Consider the following 24,594-nt stretch of genomic DNA (forward strand, 5'->3'; position numbering starts at 1 on the left):
TTAATCTACTAAAACAACATAAAAAAACCAACCATGGTTAATATTTTTTTATTTGTACTTTCCCTTTTTGTTGTCTTCGTCAATTCATTCTAACTGACCCATCACTCGAAAAGTGAGGCTACTAAAGTAGATCTCTCAGCAATGGAGGTAGATCCAGCTAGTGGAAGTGATCGAGACAGGGGTGCTCGGAGACCTCGACGCTACATCACTCCAGGAGACAGTCGCATGTCGGAGAGGTTTAGGACCCAGCCCATCACATCCGCAGAGCGTTTGGAGTCCGATAGGTACAGAAGAGGCTCTCTGTAGCGATCTGCAGGAGCTTTTCAGAATCATTTCATGTACAATGAACAACATACTGGGTGGCATAGCATGGTTCTAGGTTGGCATTTATATCATGATGATATCCAGTGGCTCCGCAAATTAAAAAAAGATCTCTAAATGAAGTCTAAACGCTGATGCTTGATGTATATTCGTGTGTTCTGCAGGTCACGTCTAAGCCCATCACAGCTACAGGATCCTGAAGGTAGGTTCAGTCTATTGGGTTCGTGCAAAGGAAATTTCAGTGATGTTGTTCCAGATGTTTGAATACAGTTGATGCCATGCAACATAATTCTTCTTTCTAGATGAAGAGAAGCTTGATGACAGAGCCAAGATGAGTGTGGCTGCCAAGAGGTCTCTCTTCAGGGTACATGTCCTTTTTAACAATAAGGACATACAGTTATAATTGATATATTTTTAGATTAATAATGCTTTAATCTCATAATCTCAATACCAGTTTGGCTGGTTTGGTTGTCCCAAACAGACCTGACATTTTCCTGACATCTTCTTCCAGGAGTTGGAGAGGACATCAGAGGGAGGTGTTCCCAAACCACGCTCTCGAAATGCTGCCGTAGAAAGACGTCTGAGAAGAGTTCAGGACCGATCACACACGCAGCCCGTCACCAACAAGGAGGTGGTGAATGCTTCAAGGTAGGCCATAAAACTCTGTTCTCTTTTTTCTTTGTGGAATTTTATTTTCTCTCTCTTTTTTTTCCTGGTGTTGTGTTCCTTTCCTTTTTTCATTGACTGTATTTTCTTAAATTTCTTATCTTTTTTCCATTTGTACTTCATTTTCTCCAATTTAAAGTGATCCTGCCACAGCATCACAACCTGTGGGCGTTCCTACTACTGTAACTTACATCCCCAGCCCCACTGTAGTCAACACCAGTGTGACTAGCGTCAGGTATAGCTTGGCTCATCTGCTTTGTATCTCTATGTGTGTACAGGTGTTGCTTACTCACTTAAATAATATACTGTAAATTGATGCTCTTTGTACCGCTGTTGGAACTATGTGGTTTTGTTATGCTTTAACCCACAGAATGTCTCTATTGCATGAAAATTAAGATCCCCATTCAGTGAAAGCATTAGCTGGGTTTATAAGTAAGTTGCTGGGGGTAAAAAAAATAGTGGAATGAACTTGACTCTAGTATTTAATCCTTTCAGCAAATCTGGATCCTTTCCTGTTATTTAGACTCTAAGTTCAATGAACCAAAGTATGTGTTACAGCTGGATTAATTACCATTACCCTAGAGATAATTTAGCAGTAAAGCTAAAAACAAAACTGTCCCTCACTTGTCATCTATACATTATGACTTGACACCAAAATGCATCAGCTGTTTATCAGAAACACACTGAGTTTGTTTTTGTTGTTGTTTTGAGGCAGAGCAACCAACTGAAAAGAAGTGGCAGAGTGAGTTTGGACAGAAGTGATCCTGTTTCCTCTTAGTTTCTCATTTGTACTGATTCTGAACAATATTAATGTTGGACAGAGGCGTTCTACTCTCCATCTCCCTCTCCTGGTCGCAGTGCAGATCTGTTCATCTGTCTCACTTTATCTTGGTATATCTGCCCCCTTATGTGCTGCTTCTAAGCTGTGTGCACCTTATAGGGGAAGGACATTTGGTGTTTACACAATAACTCATTCAGTACTTTCCATGCTCAGTTTCCATGCATTCCTTCTTGCAGCGTTTTTCACATGCAGATCACAAATGTCAGTGAAGAAATAGGTTACATATCTTATGGAAAGGTCAGAGGGTGGGCGAGTTGAAAGCGTCTGCATGTCTGGGTTCACATGTCCTGCAGTTTGTTTACCAGCCCAGGTTTAACTTAGGACACTGCTGGAAGAGCATGATAACCCCTTCAATCTTCTGAGAACATTATATGATTATTTGGACTATGTGTGCAGATCTGCTTGTCATCTGACACAGATATCAGAGTTATTTACCTGGATGGGTCTTTGCATGCGTGTTCAATTGTTGGATATTTAAGAGAGGAACACATTAGCTATTGATATGTTAAGACTGCACGTTTACTTAGAACGTCATAATAATTCAGGTGACACACCCCTGTCACTCCCTCAGCATTCAGGCCACCTCGCAGCCTGGCTCAGCAGTCCAGGAGCAAGAGAACGACAGCCAGGAACACCAGAAACCAACTCAAGCTCCAACTGCTGGGTTGGAAGGAGAAGGCCAAGAACCTGTCTCAGATGAGCCCGACCTCTCCGCCCTCAGCTTGGCTGAGAAGATGGCTCTCTTCAACCGCCTTGCTCAGCCTACGGGCAAGACCACTGAGGGGGCCCGAGGGGACACCCGCCAGCGCAGGGCCAATGCCCGTTTTCAGACCCAGCCCATCACTCAAGGAGAGGTGGAGAAGGTACAAAATTTTAAATTTGTGTACTCTATAAACAGTTACAATAATAACCTATAATAATAATAATAATAATAATAATAATAATAATTACCTATTCGACTACTTTTTCCTACATTACTCAATAAAATGTTTTGTTCTGTAAAACAGGATAAACAAGAATAGTTTGTTATATTAAACTAAACTAGTATTAGAAAGACTAGAAAGGTTAGGAGATGTTCCTAGTTCACAGTAGTGAAATGGTGAGTAGCAGAAATTTGTGGCATTCTTAAGTCAATCTTTTCATGCAGATTAGCCGTTAGAACAGAAGTTCAAAAGCCATCATAAATGAATTTATATTAATAACTCTGCATCTGAGCATTACTTGAGTGTAAGATCCTCTTAAAAAGCCCAGCAGCTACAGACAACTCACTTCCAGGTCACTTACACTTGGTGCAGTGAGTGTTTTGCAGTGTACCAGTTTCCCTTGATGCTTTGTGGATGGGTGACATAGATCTGGTTTATTCTTCTTTTTCCTTTTTATGTATTAGCCTCTAGATTTTGGCAGTCGGTGCTCAGCAGTCCACAGAGAGTGGTGTTTGTTTAATCATGAATAATCATCCTGAATGTGATATATTTTCTATCTTTGGTTTCCTGTTTATTTTATATTTCTCCATCTACATGGCTAAAACATATTTCACCACCTAACAGAAACAGCATTTGCAGAAACAGCTCCCGTAATTCCATATTCTTTAACTCACTCCTCAGCTACTCTACTAGACACACAAAATCAGATACTCCATAGTAGGATGATATCACCTCCACCATATTCTCAGCGGTGAATCATAGTCGATCACTGGTGTCCACACAGGAAGCTGAGCCGCCCATAACCTCTGCAGCGCGTAACGACGACTTAGAGGCCAATCAGGGAGAACATGTAAGACCCCTGCTGCCTGCACAGAGCTTCTGATTGGTTTAATTGATTGGCTGTGTAAATGGTCTCTCTTGTGACTGGTATTGATATGGCGGTGGATGCTAACAGTAGTTTTTAATGCTGAGCTCAATAACGTTCATGAATACAGTCGTGTGTGTATTTTAAGGTTGAAATGACTTTTGAACTGTGAAGCTTCAGAAGTGAACTTTGTAATATGGCATTGATGTAAAGCTGAGGGTGCCTTGTTTGTTTTCTGCAGCTCATTTTGCATGGGATATTTGAACGCAAGCAGTGCTTGCTACTTTATTCTGGTCCCCTCTGAACCTGAATAAACTAGCAAGAAATGCTTATCTGGGGAATGAGTATGGGGATGGATCTGGCCTTGATATTGACTGTGTGTAGAACTGTGTGCAGGTCAATACGAGACCTTGAATCGCAACCAAAAATCAATTGACAGCAGTCTGGTGAGGAGTTTCAACATCTTACAAACTGCTGCATATTCGAAACCTTTTTTCTGTTGCACTGGACATAGAAGAAAACTACCACTGCTCTCTATACAGTATCTACTGGAGCTGTTGGAAGGAGAGATACCTGTCCAGCTTAGTTGGAATAAACAATATATAAATAAAATAAAAAATAAATGCCTCAATATGCTTTTTCTTTACTTTACACTGCTGATTTCTTTCTTTTTCACATCACGTGTAATTTTGTCTGAAAGTCACTTCCACTGGCTCACACCAGTAAAATGGTATTTTATGGTGTAATTCTTTAGGTATCATCCAGCTCTAGTTTAAAGTTAGGTACTGTTCCTTTCTCAGGGGTACATCAATGTTTATGTTAATTAATTTTTTTTTTTCCCCTCATCCATTTCTGCTTCACCTGAATTGCGCCGACCATTTCATTCATTTCAAAATGCCTTTGTGATATTGAAAATGTAGTTTAAATGCATAAGAATGTCAGATAACAACTGGATCAGTGAGGGTTTCGTCTGGCAGGTTTGAATGGCTCAGTTGTGTTAAAGTCTGCGCTTCTTGCTGCCATTTTGTGAATGACGTTTCCATACAGCTGCAGCTTCATGAGCAAACCTGAACTGCTCCAATGTTTTTCCTAATTTGCTTTGATTGCTGCCGTCCTTCTTCTGAGCCATCTATCCGTTTCTTTCATGCCTCTAACATCCACATGTCCCTCTGTTTATTTATAACTTTCCTGCTCCTCCATATCAATCCCTTTGACTCTTCTGTTGTGATTCTTCTGTCCATCCTGACTATTCTGACATGACTCCTGCCGTTCCCACAGCTGAAAAACGGAGGCGAGATCAAGCTGGAGCCCTTGTCGGCGTCCCTGGTTCGCTCTGTGGCAGCAGTCACCTCCCAGGCGTCTGTCACCACGGTAACCATGACGCCAGGCAGCAGCAGCGCTGGCAATGATGACGGTCTCCGTCCAGGGAAGTCCACCGCCACCCCCTACATCCCTGCCCAACAACAAGCTTCCAGCACCCTGAGCAGCCACCAGGAGAGGGCGCTGAGGTATTTCTCCATGACCCAGAGCAGGGACCCAGGCCACCCTGAGCCTGAGCTCAACTCCTCCCCTCTCCTATCTGAGAGTCGAGAGAGAGCGGGGGCTCCTCCTGCTCCCATCTCCTCCGCTGGTCACAGGCAGAAGGGGGAGGCTGTGGAGGAAGGCTGGAGAGAGCAGCAAGAGGAGGAGGTTAGGGGGAGACAGCAGGGAGGAGCCACAGAAGAGAGCCAAGGCGGCAGCATTAAGGGGAAGCCGCACTCCTCTGACAGGGACCGGGACGGCAGGCAACAGCAGCAGCAGCAGCATCCCCAGCCTCAGCACTCTGCTGAGCCCTCTTTGTGGAGGGGCGAGTCAGAGCCTTTGCCCGGCTGGAGAGCTGCAGACGGAGACTCCCAGGAGAGTAGAGAGAGAGCAGAGGGAGGAGTAAGAGGAAGAGGAGGCTACCTGAGAGAGGCTGCAGCAGCAGCTCACGGCTCCTCCACACAGGAGCAGGAGAGGAGCAGCGGTCGGAGCCAAGCTGGCATCTCAGGTAGGAGGCTACTCTGATGACTTAAACAGAGATGAGGTGAAGAGAGTGGGGGAAAGCATGATAAAATGAAAGGAATATCTGACGATACAGAGAGGGGTGTGAAAAACGAAAACAGGGAGGACAAGAAAAGAAGAGAGAGAAAGGAGTGACAAAAAAGGAGGAAGCAATGTCTGGGGAAGCGGCTGTTCTCATTATCCTCATTGTCTTATGCAGCATGCTCCCACGCATGATTGCTTTCTGCCTAGTGCACACACACTCGTCCCAGCTGGGGGTATTTGATTTGGCTCATACAGAGAGAGAGAGAGAGAGAGAGAGAGAGAGAGAGTGTGTGTGTGTGAAGGAGAGAGAGGGAGAGATGTCTGAGGCTGAATCTAATTAGCATATTTTTCCATGCATTTGCCTCGTGGCTGCCTTTGTCTAGAAAGAGGAAGCCCTTTCCTGACATGCTGTTTGTCAGCTAACAGACACCAAAGATCCTCAGATCGAACTGTGTGTGTGCTCACGGTCGTGGCCTATAAAGGGGCTGTGGTCCCCTTGGAGCAGATTACGCCTGTGAGTTAGCTGTGCACATACTACAGAGTAATGGGCCTGACCCGTTTTTAATGTGCTAATGCAGAATGTGTCCAGGGGTGGTCTTTTCCCATGCGTGCACACAAACAGTACACGGAGAGATGAAAGCGCTCACTGAGAGAGTGCAGAACAATTGGCCGGCACTTACATGAAGCAGGTAGAGGACAGAAAGGACACAATGGAAACCTTGTCTGCAGGCTGTACTCTTACTTAGTTCTGCATGGATAGATCTTAACTAAAGTTTCGTCTATTATAATGTAGTATCATGAGGTTAGGAGGGCTCACACTCATTTAGCCTAATTCCTTGGGGACTTGCCAAACACCAACCCTTAGCCCGACTTTAATAAAAGACAAGTCTTAAGCCTAAGATATAATGGATTTCCTTGCGGGGACCAGCTTTTCCTCCCAAAGAGGAGGAGAGTCTCCATAATGTAAACGGATGGACTAATCTTTGTCCACACAATATCATTAATTCAGATAATACGGCAGTGATTACACTTCCCTGTACAAACCTAGTACACATGTGCATGTGAACATGATGGTCTGCTTTGTCAGCATGTTTGTATATAGAAGATCCGATATGATTATATGCTGTTATGTGTGTGTATATATATTTCCTTTTCTTGCAGACTTGCCGGATCATCCTGCTCCACTGAGGCCACTGATAGCTAAAGTGTCATCCAGGACAGTGTCTCATGTGTCAACCAGTCAGCAGCAGCAGCAGCAGCAGCAAACTGTCATCCAGCCTCCTCAGACGCTTCCTAAACCCTTCACGCAGCAGCCACCTCCAACCCAGCCCAAACCACAATCCTTCATCCAGCCTCAGCCGTACTCCCAGCCCCCCCAGCCCCCACAAACATATCCGAAAACTTTCACCCAGTCCCCTCAAACTCAGCCCAAACCTCAGGGATTTGTCCAGCCTCTCCCTAAACCTTACCCACAGACAGCCCCCCAGCCTCAGCCCAAACCTCAGGTGCCTCCACAGACACCACCCAAACCCCAGTCTTTCCCCCAGGCCCTGGTCAAATCTCAGTCCTTGCCTCTGGACCACAGTGAGGACTTCACCAGGCACAGTGTCCATTCTGGAGATCTGCTGTCCCCCACAGAGTCTGGAGACCAACTGTCTGACGGCATGTCCAGCAAACAGATGTCTATCAAGGAGAGGTGAGTGGTGATGCTGAATATCAAGGCATCAGCTACGATTAAACCTAAAGCTTAGCAAAGTTGCAAGCAGTATTCAAACATAAATCCATTCATAAATCCAGGATCCCGTCAGAGCTCGGCCTCTGACAAGGTGAAAACTGGTGTCAGCAAAGATCAGACACAGACAGAGATTTTTTTAGCCGACTGGGTCAAAAACCAGCCCCTCATAAATTTACAGTGTGTGACAGAATCAGGCAGGAATCACTGCCTGCCCGTCCTTCTTGCAGTATATAGGTTTGTTCCACCCTTTCACGTTTTTGGAGGTGAGGGAGATTCATTTTTAGCATCATTGTGTTTCTCCTCCCAGCCAGCACAGAGCGTTGTGGACTGGAGAAATCCTCAGAGATTTAGCAGATTCCTCCTAATGCCCTCATTTCTGCCCTGTCCACGCTCAAGCGGTGGAGATGATGACATACTTTCTTTTACCCCTCAGCCATCCGTTATCAGCACTCCTCACGCTGTCTTTGGAGGCCTTTTTTCAACAGTCACATTTGCTGGCTGCAGAGCAGAAATCTGACCTGGTTTTTCACCCTTGAAGGATTTTTTTTTTCATATTTTCTTATGACCTTGGTGGAAATAATGGAAACGTGTATTACTTGTGTATCACTGGACCTTAAATTGAAATTTTTTGTTTCATGTCAGAGTGGCACTGCTGAAGAAGAGTGGCGAGGAAGACTGGAGAAACAGGATCAACAAGAAACAGGAAGTGGTTAAAGTGGCGTCTACTGAGCAGCAGGCTCAGCTATGGGAGACAGAGCAGACCTGCCATAAGAAGGTCAGTCTCTACACACTGCACTGTTAATGAAAAAGTATAATTATATTCACATCCACAGTAACCACAAGCTTATGCAGTCATACGCACAGTTCAGTCACATCATACATCATAAACATGCATGTATAACAAGTATATAAAGCTTTTTATATATAAAATTAGAGTTATAATGTAGAGTTCGTTCTTAATCATCAACCTCAAAATGATGTTTTTTCTTTAAAGTGGATTTCTTCATTCACAGCAGCATCTGTTAGAGTAAACTTTAGAACGAAATAAAATGGGCTGTCTCAGTTCAACCCACTCATTTAATCACTGTTTTGACATTTGAGACGTGTGATGACATCTGATTATTTGTGTGCATCACTTTACATTGTGTGAGATTTCTGGATCAGACTGACGGGGTTGCTCCTGTCTCCCCGTTTTGATGCACTGCACAGAGGCTCTGCAGCACCACCTGTCTCCCCAAACAAGCTATCTTGGTTTCTACATCACTTTAAACAAAACTTCTGTTTGCTCATAAACATGACTCATCCTCCAAATTTAACCAGTACTCTTACAGTGTAGTTGATGATTGCGATACAATTTCCAGGTTACAGCCTCTAACAGTTATGACTTGACTCCTAAGTGATTAAATTGGACTTTTCTTACAGTGAAAGAGCTGCGAGAGCTCTTAGTGTGTGTCGCTTGCTCTAATGGATGCTGTTGTAAAGCTACAGTTTTTTGAAATCTCTGCAGTACAGCTGGTGATTCACACTTTAACATAACCACTGTGAAATGGAAATAAATCCCAGGTTGAAGCAGAAACAGACTTTCCTCTTCCTCTATCTAATTCACCCTGTAACATTTACTGTACTTGGCACAGCTGTGCTGTGATCTTACTCGGGGCTTGTGTTATAATATTTGTGTGTCCCTGAAATAAAAACGCATATGTTGCTCACAGATATTCCACTGCCTGGTATTATGGTTGAACAGAGTAAACACCAGTGCCACATTTCACCCCCCATCCTTCATGGTTGCCATGCCAGCAGCTGTCCTCCGCTCTTTTAGTAACGAGCTCCTTTCATTTACCCCTTTAGTCTATCTCTTATTTTAGCCCAGTCGTCCACATCACTGCAGCATCCAGCCCTCACAGACTGTAAACACAATTACATAATGATCAGTCAGCTTGTAGGATTTGCAGTATACACTATTGGGAATTCTAAATTCTTCTCTTTTACAAGATCAGATCTGGGTAAGCTTCAGGCTAAGTTTCACTTAAATCTCAAGAGATGCTGACTATGAAAGCACATTTGACAGAAGGAAATGACTCAGTGATCTCTTATACGTATGTATATTTGTCAATATTAGTTTAAGCAGTTAAAACTAAATTTTTAAGCTCATAGAACCTCTGATTTCAGGATTTAGGTCTCTTTGTTTTTCCTGCAGCTCATCTACTTCACATTAGTATTCTGTAGGGCAAAGCTGCCTGCTTAAACCCTGGATGGTAATCCTCCTGGCAGTCTCACCCCTAAACCCATTAAAGCAACAATGGACCCCCCCTTCTCTGACCAAGTACCTCCCCTGTTTTTAACCCCTCAGGAAGAAGGGGTGGTCGTTCAAGACTACTCTGCTGTGTCTGTGTCTGAACAGCTGTGGGTAAGCCCCGTTGGCAGCCGCACACCAACCCTAAACCAATCAGCTTCTTGTGGGACCTGTGTTGTCCAATCACAGTTGTGTTTGGGGGCTGCATGAGGCTGTTTGCGTCTTGTGAATCTTTTGGGTGCTCCTTACTCGCAGTCTGTGACACTGCTCTCTCTCCAGCAGCAGGATGGTAGCTGGAAAATGGCTGATGCTGGAACTCTTTCAAGCTTTCGTTCTCAGTTGCTAATTCTGTCTTAAAGGGGCATTAAATAATCGATTTATTTCAAATTAGAATTTTTCAGAGAAAGTTAAATCTAAGTCAGCACTGTTTTCCCTTTTAGATAATCATTTCAGTTAAACCTCTAGTCGAGTTATTTGGATACAAGCTACTCCAGACATTGCACCACCTGGATGATCGAGGCAAACTTTCATAGTGAAAATAAACTTTTACTGTTGTATTGTATTATTGAGCATATAACATCTTGTGTCCAACAAGATGAACAGTGTTTGTTTCAAAAGTTTAGAATCCATAGATTGTGGATTTTCAGTGAAGGAGAAGGACAAGTTGTAATTGAGCACATCTGAACAGTCATTTTAAGACCAACTATTACTTAATGCACCTTTAAGCTTTAACCTGTGTTTTCACTGCACCGGAGAGATAATGGCTTTTGCAGTTTGCTGCTTTATTACTAATAGTACAAGTTACCTTAGTGGCCATTCATGATTTTAAATTCAAGGAGGCATTTTTTTTCTTTTGAAAAGATTTTGTAATTTCTTAAAAGACAGTGATAAACTGATATACACGCTGTGTGTGTGTGCGCGTGCGTGCGTGCGTGCGTGCGTGCGTGCGTGCGTGCGTGTGTGTGTGTTTCAAAAGTTCTGTTTATTCTGTGCCCAGATTGTTGTTTACAGAGCTTTGGGATTAGCTCTTGCATTCCCAGTTTCTCGCCTTGGACTTCTCTCCTTTGCATCCTTCTTCCATCTTCTGCATGTTCATTGTTTATACTTCCATTTCCTCCCTTTCTTCCCTTTGTTCCACTGATCCATCCACCTCTGCATCCTCTAGGAACCTGTCTTCTCCTCCACCTTTTCTCCTCCTATCTCACTCGGCCAAAAGTGTCAGTATATTGACCATCACAGTCAGGTAAGGACATGCACCTGACACGTTCGAGTGGATGCATGTACTGGACTTGTATCTTTCTTGCTTGGTTTGCAGCGAACCGTGTGAAGGGCCCTTTCTGAGCTGCTGAAATTGATTTGGTTTCGACAGCATGAGTAACGCTCAGTGTACACCCATCTCTTCTACTGTGGAATGGCGAGGATTATATAGTCTGGGCAGGACGTGCACCTAGCACGCTTGAATGCATCAAATCCTTTCATATCTGCTTGGTTTGAAACTGTTACTATATGAATAATTGCTCCAGAGGGAATGTAGGAGTCACACAAAGTTATAGTGAAGCTGTGTCAGAAGTGATGCGGTTCTTTTAGCATTACATACATGTATAGTTATATACATGCAGTGGTATTTGGAAGCTTCTGACTTGGCTCCATGATCTCCTTCGAGGTTTTATATAGTTCTTAAACCTGTTAAATAACACAGACGTGACTGAAAATACCCAGAAATTAAAGCTGACTCTCGGCCTCATTGAGCAGAGTTTATTGCTTTGCCTGCAAGACTTGGCACTTTAACCTAATAATCACTGATAACTGGATAATTTGCCTGATTTCCTCTCGTCTGTGCAGAAGATGGGAGAGGAGATTGAGGCTCAGATGACCATCGAGGAGAGGAAACAGATGATTTCGACTCGTGAAGATGCCTGGAAGACAAAGGGCAAAGGAGCAGCCAATGACTCCACCCAGTACACAGTGGCTGCACGTATGGTCAAGAAAGGTCAGTGCACAAACCTGCTGTTATCTGCCAGGCCTCACTGAGGTGTACAGCATTCAAAAAGGCACTGGGTATGATTTATCTGCAAAAATAGTGAATCAGAAGGTGGGCTACAACAGAAAACTCTGTCTGTAGCCGTGTGTGACATATATTTCTGTCTGTGTGTCCACAGGCCTCGCAGCCTCCTCCTCAGTTATCAGTCCCATCCTGTCACCAGTCTCCACCAAACTCAAGAGCAACATGCCCGCTGTCAGCAAACCACAAGAGGGTGAGACAGATTAGCGAGTCCTGTGTCATCACTGCCGCCTCAGCTAAAAGAAATCCCAGCCAGAGTTTAACAGAGATTTAAAAAATATTTGTTGCTGCTTTGTAAACAGAAGTTACAGCCATACAAACTGACCTTAAGATCTACCAAGAAATGGCCAGTTTTAAGCTTGTAACTTGCAGAATACTTACATAAAAATAGTTTGATAAATAACTCAACAACCTTATTTGTCACCATTGTTTGTAAATCTGATTTATTTGATCCTCAGAAATTGAGGCTCGGCCAGACATGGAATCGGATAAGAAGTTAGACAAGTTGGAGAGCTTCTTGGGACGTCTGAATAGCAAAGGTATGTCCTTCCATCTTTATTTTAAACTCATCAAGTGATCTTCACCTGTAGTAAACCTCTTAAATGGCTGTAAAATCTAAATTTATTTACTCAGTGAAGGGTTTGCTGAGCATTATGTTCAATTCCTTTGCCTGTTGACTGATTTTCTTGCTGCATTAGGGCCTAATCTTGTCTCTCTGTTGTTGCTCTCCGCTGATCAGTGGCAGGTCTGCAGGAAACCACCATAACAGTGACGGAGAAGGCAGTGAAGGAAGTGATGAAGCTGGATGATGAAATCTTCTCCAAGTTTTACCGACGCATGGCTGAATTTCCACGCATGCCCACCAGGATCGAGATCAGTGAGGACTTTGACACCATCTTCGGTTCTCAGGGTCCCAAGTAAGAAAATGGAAAACCTTCTAATGATGGCTAGAGTGGAGGACTGTATGTGACACATCTTGACTCTATGCATTGGATAGATGTTGATCAACCATTCCAATCAATCATTCCATCAATGTGCAGTATTTGCAAGATCTTTAATAATAGAAAGATCTAGTCTTTTGTAATTGTATTCCATTTCATATAACGCTCATACTCCTGCTTTTCACCAGGTTAACTTCAGCCATGGTGCAGCACAAGCGTTCTGTGCGTCCGTCCAGGAACGTCCAGTCGTCCAGAAACCCTCTGAAGATGCTGGCGGCCAGGGAGGACATCAGACACGAGTACACCGAGCAGAGACTGAATGTGGCACAGCTGGAGAGCAAGAGGATGAAGGCCGAGAAGAGCGAGTGTAAGGATGACTTAAATCTTAATGAAGCATTTGTGTTATTTCTTTCTACCCCCTGTTGGTCTGTACTTTGGTAAAAACTCGTACTGTCTCATTCCAGTGAAACAAACCTCAGAGTACTCTGAAGCTGCTCTGGCAGGTTTGGCCAGTAAAGAAAACTTCAGCACTGTGAGTCTGCGCAGCGTCAACATCTCAGAGCAGATGTCCAACAACAGCGCTGTGCCGTATAAGAATCTCATGCTGATGCAGATCAAAGGTAAAAAAAAAAAACATGTTTGATTGTGCTGAGCTACAGTGAATTGTCGTGATGTGTGTTTTACTCTATATATATATACATTTGGGATTAGACTGATAGCAAAGTTTGTGTTCATGTCTTTAAACAAAGAAAGAAAACAATCATAGAATTAAAATGAAGATTTTGATCAACAGACCTGATATCCCTGTGCAGATTAATAAATATGACTTTATTTTTTCCAGGCCGTCGTCACGTTCAGACCAGATTAGTGGAGCCGAGAGCGTCATCGCTCAACAGCGGAGACTGTTTCCTGCTGGTCACTCCAGAGCACTGCTTCGTCTGGATAGGAGAGTTCTCAAATGTGATCGAGAAAGCTAAGGTGAGCTACGTACCTGTGTTATAACAGACTTTGCCTGATTGTTGTAGATGTCGAGCATCAAGGCAGCAGAGCTACTGCCATAATATTGGCTCAAGATGATTTATTGATGATTCTGCCTTTCATTTCCATTTCTTACACACACACACACACACACACACTAACACACACTGGCACATATGCCCATCTGTGCTCCCCATCAAACACATGCTTCTTCCTGGCTGGTCTACAGCTCTTCCATTTCCCCAAAGGAGGTCTGTCTAGACACTTTATAATAAACATTTGTTTTTCTGCGTCGCCCCCTCGTTCAGTGCTGTTTTGTCGTATTACATTGCTTTTATGCACAAAAAGCCCAGCAACAGCCAGCCAAGTCTCCTCACAGCAACCTCGTTTTGTCTCCAGTATCTGACTCATTCGTTAAGTTTGTATTTTTTCCTCTGAATTTGAGTGTAAATGTGAAGCAGGACATCGCAGATGTCAGTTCGCCATTCATGGATTTATCACAAAAAGTCAAATTTCTTATTGTTTCCTTAAAAATCGCTTTGCCACTATCTATTAGCATTAAAGGCTGAGAAACAGATTTTTGTTTTTTGCCTACAGGCAGTAGATTTGGCCACCTTCATCCAGACGAAGAAGGACATGGGCTGCAGGGCGAACCAGGTGCAGACCATCGAGGAAGGGGTTAACCCACAGGGTCCAGACAGCCAGCAGTTCTGGAAGATTCTAGGAGGACAAACAGCTTACCAATGTAAGAAACAAGCAGTGCAAACTCAGATTTGACAACAGATTTGAAGCCTTTGTGTTTAAAACATGCTCCCTCGTTAAATACTGACTGTTTTTCTGGATGCTTTTGGACCATTTACGGACATTTATGTTGGTAAATGGCTTGTTATATTCTAACTGTGCCATAGCTGCGGGTCCACCAGAGGAGGATGAGCAGTTTGAAAATGCCATCGTGGAAACCAACTGCATCTTCAGACTGCTGGATGACAAACTGGTTCCTGATGATGATGAGTGGGGGAAGGTCCCTCGCAGCTCCCTGCTGGCATCCAAAGAGGTCAGTGGGGCTTAATGTTTACATCCTTTTCGTTCTTGGTCTCATGCTTCAGCAGAGAAGATGTGCTGTAATTCTTTTGAGCCTGGTGGATTAGATTAATCCACTTTTATACAGTGAGCAGGAGAGGTGGCTTTTTACTGCCACAGTTCGGCTTTGTTTTTATTTGCACCTGTTGTATTTCCTTGAAAGAGTATGAGATGTATGGGATGGTGGACTGTTCCTATAAGGTAAAAACCTCAATGTTAAAATATTTCAGGGTTTTTTTTTTTTTCCAGAGGAGCTCTGTGGTTCAAGATGGTTTAATTTGTTGCTTAGCAACAGCAGGTGCTGTGACGAGCACCTCCTACATCCATCTGTGCACTGCTTCTGCTGAAAAAACTAAGCGGGTTCAAGACACTAAGGGCTAAGACCGGGGAGTCCGTTTGCTGTTACAGTGTCTGTTTTGCATATAAATGATGGAGAATCACCGTCTTACTTTTAACTGAATTGTCTAAACTGTTCATGTCTGAATGATGTATAGAACATTGGGTTTTTTTTGTGATGCTTGTTCTTCCGGTTATATTTTGTATTTTTATAATTTATTTGTTTATATTCTCTATTCCAGCATGTGGCTTGTGTGACTTTAATTAAAATTGACACAGCTGTACGGTGTTATTAAATCGGACATGATTTTCCATTGTTTTTGTTGTTGTCTGCGTGTGCTGCAGGTGGTGGTGTTTGACTTTGGCAGTGAGGTGTACGTGTGGCACGGTAAGGAGGTGACTCTGGCCCAGAGGAAGGTGGCCTTCCAGCTCGCCAAACACCTCTGGAACGGGACGTTTGACTACACCTGCTGTGACATCAACCCGCTCGATCCCGGGGGCTGCAACACACTCATACCCAGGTGAGGATACACACACTTGTTTTTAGCACGTGTGAGGACACTGTATGTTTTATAGAATTATGATAATTCCCTTCAGTAATGACCTTGAACCAAGTGTCCTCACTTTTAAAAAATATTCTCACTCTGATGGTCTAAAACTCAGCTAGCGAAGATAGAAGTACAGACTTTTTGTAAAGCTGGTGGAAAGTTAAATCACGTTTTCCCCCTTTGTCTTGTGTATGTGTGTTTAACTCCCCACAGAAAAGGCCAGGGCCGTCCTGATTGGGCGATATTTGGCAGGCTGACAGAGCACAACGAGACCATCTTGTTCAAGGAGAAGTTCCAGGACTGGGTCGAAGCAAAGTCGCTGACGCCAAAGGAAGGCGGCGAGCTGGTACCTGAGCAGAAGGTACAAATCCAGTGCTTGTTTTATGAGGATAATTCCATTAATTACACAGGTTACACATATCAAAGACTCTTCATATGCTTTCTCTATCTTCCCATCTGCTTACTTATTAAACTGTGGCTCACACTCAATCTCAGTTAATGTGGCCAGGAACAGTTTGTTTCATACTGGGATTGAAACAAGAATAAGAGAGCGGATGCCTTTGGGTAGATGCTGTACAGACCATCACAGAGAGCCTGTTGGCTCTGGTTGGCAGTTCTCACTATTGTCTCTTAATATGTACTTTTATCATAAATCCTATCTGTGACCTGGCTGTCACTCCCAGGAGGCCCCGGGGCGAGAGTGCCGGCCTTATGACGCCACCCTCATGCTACCTGTCCTCCAGTCTTCCGTTTCCACCATCTTGGACGGCGTAAATGTGGGCCGCGGTTATGGCCCGGTGGAGACTGAGGACCACATGAGGACTCAGGAGATCAGCACAGTGTCGGTGGACGTCTGGCACATCCTGGAGTTCGACTACAGCCGCCTCCCACGCCAGAGCATCGGCCAGTTCCACGAGGGAGACGCCTACGTGGTCAAGTGGAAGTACATGGTCAGCACTTCAGGTTAGTCGCTGTGTATTTACACTCCAACACCTCTGTTTAATTTTGTAAAAAGAAAATTCCTAGAGGATGCATTCAAATCAAAGTAGTTTGTTCAGAGTAAAACTTCGAAAGCATTGAATTTAAAGGAAGGATGCACTAAATCTCTACACAAAGTCCAATATAATTCACCACCAACATTATAGTTTTAACAGCATTGAATATTCAGAGTAGTTTGTTGACTCTTTGTTGACTGTTGTGCGTGCGTGTCCCAGTTGGGCGTAGGCAGAACCCTGAGGCGAGGAGTACCGGACCAGGGAAAGAGAAATGCTGCTACTTCTTCTGGCAGGGCCGACACTCCACCGTCAGTGAGAAAGGAACGTCAGCGCTGATGACGGTGGAGCTGGACGAGGAGAGAGGGGCTCAGGTACAAGAGACAAGGCTTCTCAGGGTTTCTTTTAATTTGTGCGACTAATATACAAACAGAAGTGTCGAGATATTGTCTAATGAAAAGAAGATGTAGAAAAACAAGTTAATGAATGATGCTCAGATGTTTCCTGATGTTGGTTCTTCAGATTTCTGCTAATCTGCGAGCATACAACAGCATGAAGTAGTGTTTTGTTTGCATTAGCAGGATGTCTGCTACTTTCATAACCAGTGTTGTGTGTGTCTGTGTGTGTGTCACAGGTTCAGGTGCAGCAGGGGAAGGAGCCTCCATGTTTCCTGCAGTGCTTCAACGGAGGGATGATTGTCCATGCAGGCAAAAGAGAGGAGGAGGAGGAAAATACTCAGAGTAATTGTTTTAACTACTTGTCTGCTAGTTGATGAGAAAGGACATAATTCTGTCTGTGACTGTTATTTTGAGTCGTAAGTAAGTTAGTTGGGGTTGGGCTTTATTTTCTAGGATATTCTCTTGAGATCAAGAGTCCAGAGCAAAATGGCAGCAGAGTTTAAAGACAATTAAAAACCACTGTAGAAAATACATTCAAAACAGCAAAGATCTGTTCAAACTGTTTGTGTGATTGTGTGTGATGAGTAAAACCCTCCCTGCCCCTCTGTGTCCAGGTGAATGGCGCCTGTACTGTGTGAGGGGCGAGGTGCCGGTGGAGGGCCACCTGCTGGAGGTGGCGTGCCACTGCAGCAGCCTGCGCTCCAGGGCCTCCATGATCCTGCTCAACATCAACAAAGCCATCATCTACCTGTGGCACGGCTGCAAGACGCAGCTTCACACTCGCAGTGTTGGGAGCACGGCCGCACTTAAGATCAAAGAACAGTGAGTTGTTATACGGAGGGAAACTTTGGCCAGTGGTGGGTATTGTGGGAGTTTTGCTTGGCATTAAACACGAAACATTTCTTATACTTCAACACGATTTGAATTCTTCTTGCTCTCAGGTGTCCTCTGGAAGCAGGTCTCCACAGCAGCAGTAAGGTGACCATCCATGAGTGTGATGAGGGAGTGGAGCCTCCGGGCTTCTGGGAGGCTCTGGGCAGAAAGGACAGGAAGGCTTACGACTGCATGCTGCAAGGTACGGGAAACTCCGTACTTATTTATTGACACATATTTGCCCTCATTATATTACATGTCTCTCAGTCAGACATGATGCCTCACCACAGACACAGCTAGTGCAATTAGTTTGGACAGAAATCAGTGAGATCACGTCTCTCCGCACAGTATTTTGGAACTTAAAATTGGCCTCTAGTGTGGCTGGAGACTGGTGCCAATAGAAATGGTCCAGTTACAAAAACAGTTTCTTATGAGTAGTTCTCTTTTCTGAGTACAAACTACAACAGGTTCTCTTTTAAATTTAACAATAAAAGCCAAACATCTCATGAAATGTCCCTGATGTAGCTCAGGATGGCAGTAACCACTGAGCTGTATCACCAAATTCTGGCAAAGCTCTGTCCTTTACTGATTAACTTTGATTACAGACAAATACACAGCAGTGAAAAGCAGCATGGATTCCCCCTCCCCACAAACAGGACCAACCAACAAACTGACAGCCACCCACTATATTAAGGCACCAACACCTACCATTATAAATACAAAAGGGTTGGTGTCTACAAGAAGGCAATTAGTATATACACTACGTACAATAGTTAATATTTATCTTTACACAGTATTCTGTAAAGACCATATTAAGATATTACTCAGGCTACTTTACCACAACCCAAAACAAACAAAAACAATAAAGCAAACATAACCCAGCTCCCTCCAAACTCCCCCCTCTCCTCAGTCCATTTGGTTTGCTCCAGCAAGTCTGATTGAACACACCAGGTCCTTGTCAGATACTCTCACGGGCACGCCTCCAAGACACTGCTGATCGCTGGAAATAAGAAACTAAAAAGCACAGCAAACAAAAACATCCCCTGAAATTAAGTCCAGCTAAAGGATCCATAGACACATAGTCGATTAACATTTTCAAAAGAAACTGAACAAATAACTGAAACTAATACTTGTTGTCTGAGTTCTCGTATGTATCTGGGAATGTGTTGTCTGCAGCTCCCTCATCACACTATCATACAAAAATAAAATAATTGATTTAAATCAGACAATACTGACTAAACTTGGAGGGACAATTTATCTTGTTTCACGCTGGTTTCTGATTTCCTTCTCAGATCCCGGTAAATTCAACTTCACCCCGCGGCTCTTCCAGCTCAGCAGCACATCTGGAGAATTTGTGGCGACCGAGTTCTTCCACCTGTCCAGAGCTCCAGACCTGGTCAGCTCGCTGCCGTTCCTGCAGGAAGACCTGTACAACGTGCCACAGCCTGGTGAGACGTGGACACAAACACAGCATGACTGGGATTTTTATCATCACTGCCATGCTCTCACTTCGCAGATCATGTGGGAAAACTTTACCTGCTGAGCTGATGACATGAAGGATGTACAACCTTTGTGTTTATGCAGTCTGTATACATAACGTAATTTGCTTTGAAAGAGTAAAAGACGTCCGTCCCTCCCGTTGCAGCGTTGTTCCTGGTGGATAACTTCCATGAGGTCTACCTGTGGCAGGGCTGGTGGCCTCAGGACAGTGAGAGCACCGGCTCGGCTTGTATCCGCTGGGACGCAGACAGGAAGTGTGCAATGGAGACTGTGCTGCAGTACTGCAAAGGTAGGGAAACACGATAATCAATAAAGAAATGCTTCAATTACCTCTTTAAAAAAAAAAATCTGAAGCCAGAATTATTGTTCTGATTCTCTCCTTCAGAGAAGAACGAGAAGAAGCCTCAGAAGTCGTATCTGATCCACGCCGGCCTGGAGCCGCTCACCTTCACCAACATGTTTCCCAGCTGGGAGCACAGAGAGGACGTGGCTGAGATCACAGAGAGGGTCAGAGCAACACGCACACACACGTTGTTGTCAGTTTAAAGGACATTCATGACCTGGACACTCACCCTAACCTGAGCCTTTACCACTATATGCCTCGAACCACCCATTCCCCTTCCTCATACACAGAGTATATAAATGTATTCACATGCAGTCTCACTTCTCCTCTGGCTGCAGGAGGCGGAGGTGTGTAACCAGATCATCCTGGTGGAGGACGTGTTGGCCCGGCTCTGTCAGAACACCTTCCCTCTGGCTGAGCTGCAGGCCCGGCCGCTCCCTGAGGGGGTCGACCCACTCCGCCTGGAGATCTACCTGTCTGACCAGGACTTTGAGGTCAGTAAACCTGACAGGCAGCACTGCACAGAGCTGGATGACTTTCTTTGTCGTGTTGAAGCCGAAGTTTTTAGTAACTTTCAAAGCTCTTGAAACATCTGCTTAGATGTTAGTACATTTGACAGTTACTGTATTTAAATGTGCTCTTATTATTTGACACTCTCAGAGCGGTGCACACTGCATCCAGACAGTGCAGCTGAGAGCTGGGATTTTGATGTTTTGTTTTCGTACTCAAGACAAGTAAGAGACGGGAAAAAAAAAATCACATTGAAAAAGAAAAATCCATCATAGATGAGACAGCGATACAGATGGACCGATGGACTGATGGAAAGCAAACACGTCAACAACAACAATAAGTTCTGCTCTACGTTTGGATTAATCAGTTTGTGTATAATGTAGTCAGACAATTCAAAGGTGGATTTTTCTCCTAAATTTATTCACCTCATTCTTATCATCCATGCTAACTCCATCTAACTCTCACTTTACAGACCAAGTTGTAGGTGGATTCAGGTAAGAAGAGCCACTCGTGTGATTCATCAACACCTGCGACCTGTTCTTCTTTCGAGCACCTCAGCACTGTGTTTTTCTTTCTTATGTGGATATGAAAAAACTGATTCACTCCTGTTTCACTCCCGTCTCTGAAGCGTGGTGCTGGTTGAGGAGGAAAGTTTTACGCTCGGCTGCACAGTTACATCTAAAACGATCATCCTGATTACTCTGTTAGGCACAGTCGGTCGGTCAGGTCCTTTATTTCAGCCACATACATCAGTCACTAAGAATTTAGCACTTCAACGTCTTCACACACGGGATAAGAAATATAAAAAGGTCATTGGTTTCCAAACCTAGAGACTGTTCCTGCTTGGAAAAAAATAGAGGAAACATTAGAAATGATAGACTCAAAATTTATATAATAAAAGAGAACATGTCACAGCATAAAAAAACATACATATAATTTATATTTTTTATTAGTCATACTCAACTGCCAAAATGTTCACTGTATAATAATTCTGAATTTGTGAGATATTAATATAAAATATCACAGAGCTGAAAATTCTTAAGATTTCATCTATTTTTTTTTCCCTGGCAGGATTAAGCTTCCATCCAGCCCTCAACACGTTCAGGTTCAGGTTAACACACTTCCTACACATGAATAACTGAGGCTGTAAATGGGCTGTTTAAAGACTTTTGTCAAATTTATACTGTTTAGATAATTGAGATGTTTAATTGTGCAGCCTTACATGGTGTCTGCACTCGACACCTTCAACTACACCACCTTCCTGTATTCACACTTCTGCTGCTACTCTTCTCTTCACACATACACACCCACCCACCCACCCACACACACACAAACACACACTTTCCACCTGAGACTCTTCTCTCTCACTTTAAATAAACACGCTTGTGATTCACCATCAGCTACACCCCAGTCTGACTCACTCTGTCTGTGGAGCACAAAATGGAGGCATGAAAACACTGAAACAACTAACGTGTCCTCACATGGTACAGGAGGTTCACTGAGGTTCTGGTCCACAGTAAAGACCCACAGAGCACTAAACACGATGAGAGTTTGCTCTGACATCCCCCACTTTCAGACCAATCAGAACAGAAACGGTGAATTAACACGTTTAAGCTCAAACTCCAACATTAATACCTCCCTTTGAGACAATATATTCAAACTTCCCCCAAGTGTCTGTTTTCATTTTTTATTGATTGATGAAATCTTTGGTTTTCTTTCCTGGTACAGAAAGCTTTGGAGATGACGAGAGAGGAATATGAACGTCTGCCAGGGTGGAAGCAAGTGAATCTGAAAAAGGCCAAAGGACTGTTTTAAGGAAGTTTTTAACTGAAGATGGCGCGTGAAGTGGATGAACTGTGGAGAGTCGAGGTGGAGATACAGGAAATGTCACATAAACCTGTTTTAGTGTTAACGTGTGAGGACGCTGGGGATAGAAATTCACAGTGTCCTGAAGAAGGTAACTGAACCCGAAGAAAACCTACACGAATGATGAGACTGGAGATGCACTCGCCTTGCTTATAGTCATGTTTTACTTCTCAACTTTGTCATTACATAAAATTAAACTCAAGCGGTTTAACTGAAGCTAAAAAAAAAACACCTTGCTTTGGTTCATACATGTCGTGTATCTGGAGTCTCCTCCAAGCACTAAAGTCACTCATGGACTTGTGAAAGAAAACACCAGTACAGAGTGCCATGCTACGGTTGTGTATGTATGTGCGTGCGATTGTATATAATGTTTGTAAGTGCGTGTAATGTTTTATTTGTGTAAATGTGTGTGTAGATGCGTTTGTGACTTTGTATCTATGTAAAAAAAAAAAACCCCGTCACGTCAGATGTTGTGAGGAAAGTTGTCGACTTGTTTTTTTTTTTTTTTCTGTCTGAATGCTGTCAGGCCACGTAGGTAACTCATGTTGCTCGACTGCGTTAAACTGCTGAAGTGACTCTGACTCACCGAGCTCCTGATCGCAGAAAAGGGGAGTTGTAATTTAAAGGTTTGACTGTGACGAGAAGAGAAACAGCAGCTTGATGAATCTGAATGTATAGTGCCTTGCTTTTTGTGTACAGTTTATATACAGAAATTCTAGTCTGCATTTTTAAAGACTTTCTTTGTGATATAAGACATAGTGAATTAAATCACAATAATGCTCAAATCAAACCAGGACTCTGTGTCCTCTGTGACTGTTGTTACACACATTAAAAGCACTGTGTTCAAACTGTAGGGATGAATGATCAGCAGACGAGACAATTATTTTCTGACATTAACAAAACTAATTTAGAGTCACATACACGATGTGACCGAAAGTCCATTAATTCATTAGATTGTTAAGGGTCATCAGATAAATCTGAGGGGCCGTGAGATGATTCCCGGGAGAGGACGGAAGAAAACACAAAGGTCTGATACACAAATCAGTTTTGGGACTTTAATCGATTTTTTTTTTTTTTTTTTTTTTAATGATGCTTAAGCTTTTAAGTTTTTAAGTTTGAGACTGTTTGAGTCTCAGTGAAACGATCTTGAAAGTTTAGAGGTGAAATGTCGTTTTGGTGGAACTAACAATTCACTGACATCTGAAACATAAACAGAGGCCCCAACTGATTTTTTTTGTAAGGGGCCACAAGCCATAAAGGTTGGAAACCACTGGTCTAATCTTGGAATAATGTGTTTTATAAGCATATCATGTTTATTCTGGAAAGTAATTATAGTAACTATAGCTCTTAAATAAAACATAATGGAGCAGAATATTTTCTTCTGAAATGTAGTAGAGTAGAAGTATAAAGTATCTACAGTTGGCCAACAGGCCATCAAAGGTTTGGCGCAGCCCCTTTCCTGTTTCATCAGGATAATGCCCCCGTGCTCAAAGGTAGCGCTACACCTGAGTAAACACACGCGCTTACTCTGGGACCTTCCTCCACTGATGTGTTGTCCAGTCGGTCTCAGCTTCGTCAAACCCACTGATAGTTGTGAGACAGACACAGATTTGCGAGCGTCCTCTACCGGCCAGTGTTCACAGCTGCACTAAGGTTCATTCACATGTTCACGTCCCTGCATGTTATAGCAGGGACGTGAACAGTGTTTGCTGTCGTGTACGTGCTCGTTTCACCTGTTTCGGGTGTTGACGCGCACTAATCGGGAACGCGCGTCCTTACCTGTGGAACTGGATCAGGATCAGACTGGCAGTCGTCTCTGGACTTGGTGAGTGAACACATTTAGTTTTTTTTATTTAAAAATGCAAGAGGGTCCTGACATGAACTCGCGACAGCCCTCTCCATTCAAAACTGTTTTTTTTTTTTTTTTTTTTTTTTTTTTTTTAGCAAATTTAAGTTGCTAAAATCTTGGATGGAATTTGGTGTTAAGGTCTTTACAGGGACGTACAGGAGCAGTAGCTTCCGTTTTAATTATTTTTGATTAAACAATAGTAATTTTAGTCAAATAAATAGATATGGTCAAAGTTTTTTTTAATCTAAAAAATCAATTTATTACAATTTAAACTCACTGCTGGGGTTTAATGTGTAGCTACTAAAACGCCGTGGAGTTCCTGCATGGAACAAATCAGACTTTACTGCAGACTTTTATACTCCTTTGGACAGGAGTGTAATAATATTTGAGAAATTGATTAATAATAATCCTTATGTATGAAAAGCATTTTACAAAACCCAAGTTACAGCAACAAAATAAAACAGACAAGTCACAAAATCATCAGAATTAAAGAAATCTGAAGTTTGTTTCTGTTACTTGGTGTATAGAGATTCTTAAATCAATGCATATGCAGAAATATTTGTTTGTATTGGTGCACATTTGGCTCTTTAATCTGTTTTCTCTTGTT

The 24,594-nt window shown here is 43.2% G+C and overlaps 1 protein-coding gene across 5 annotated transcripts in view; it reads left to right on the plus strand.

Annotated features, from left to right (window-relative positions):
* The window catches only part of svilb (supervillin b), a 40,095-nt gene extending 17,167 nt beyond the window's left edge, over window positions 1–22,928 (plus strand). For 3 of the 5 annotated variants that reach the window (XM_041054435.1, XM_041054431.1, XM_041054433.1), the window contains exons 8-40: window positions 114–284; window positions 486–523; window positions 624–685; window positions 833–969; window positions 1,127–1,222; window positions 2,400–2,691; window positions 3,536–3,601; window positions 4,895–5,645; window positions 6,845–7,379; window positions 8,061–8,193; window positions 9,769–9,825; window positions 10,877–10,954; window positions 11,554–11,701; window positions 11,871–11,966; window positions 12,232–12,312; window positions 12,513–12,690; window positions 12,903–13,081; window positions 13,179–13,334; window positions 13,556–13,692; window positions 14,290–14,437; window positions 14,601–14,746; window positions 15,454–15,629; window positions 15,870–16,017; window positions 16,340–16,619; window positions 16,871–17,022; window positions 17,283–17,388; window positions 17,661–17,868; window positions 17,988–18,121; window positions 19,212–19,367; window positions 19,565–19,708; window positions 19,805–19,926; window positions 20,101–20,256; window positions 22,001–22,928. In XM_041054435.1, coding sequence (XP_040910369.1) covers window positions 114–284; window positions 486–523; window positions 624–685; window positions 833–969; window positions 1,127–1,222; window positions 2,400–2,691; window positions 3,536–3,601; window positions 4,895–5,645; window positions 6,845–7,379; window positions 8,061–8,193; window positions 9,769–9,825; window positions 10,877–10,954; window positions 11,554–11,701; window positions 11,871–11,966; window positions 12,232–12,312; window positions 12,513–12,690; window positions 12,903–13,081; window positions 13,179–13,334; window positions 13,556–13,692; window positions 14,290–14,437; window positions 14,601–14,746; window positions 15,454–15,629; window positions 15,870–16,017; window positions 16,340–16,619; window positions 16,871–17,022; window positions 17,283–17,388; window positions 17,661–17,868; window positions 17,988–18,121; window positions 19,212–19,367; window positions 19,565–19,708; window positions 19,805–19,926; window positions 20,101–20,256; window positions 22,001–22,087 — 5,554 coding nt within the window. In that variant the 3' untranslated portion in view covers window positions 22,088–22,928. Of the gene's footprint in view, window positions 1–113; window positions 285–485; window positions 524–623; window positions 686–832; window positions 970–1,126; window positions 1,223–2,399; window positions 2,692–3,535; window positions 3,602–4,894; window positions 5,646–6,844; window positions 7,380–8,060; window positions 8,194–9,768; window positions 9,826–10,876; window positions 10,955–11,553; window positions 11,702–11,870; window positions 11,967–12,231; window positions 12,313–12,512; window positions 12,691–12,902; window positions 13,082–13,178; window positions 13,335–13,555; window positions 13,693–14,289; window positions 14,438–14,600; window positions 14,747–15,453; window positions 15,630–15,869; window positions 16,018–16,339; window positions 16,620–16,870; window positions 17,023–17,282; window positions 17,389–17,660; window positions 17,869–17,987; window positions 18,122–19,211; window positions 19,368–19,564; window positions 19,709–19,804; window positions 19,927–20,100; window positions 20,257–20,744; window positions 20,767–22,000 lie in introns of all 5 variants that reach the window. The other 2 variants (XM_041054434.1, XM_041054432.1) reach the window with 2 other exon arrangements.
* The last annotated feature ends 1,666 nt before the right edge of the window (window positions 22,929–24,594 follow it).

The sequence above is a fragment of the Toxotes jaculatrix genome, chromosome 14 (genome assembly GCF_017976425.1).
Source record: "Toxotes jaculatrix isolate fToxJac2 chromosome 14, fToxJac2.pri, whole genome shotgun sequence".
Taxonomy (NCBI): Eukaryota; Metazoa; Chordata; class Actinopteri; family Toxotidae; genus Toxotes; species Toxotes jaculatrix.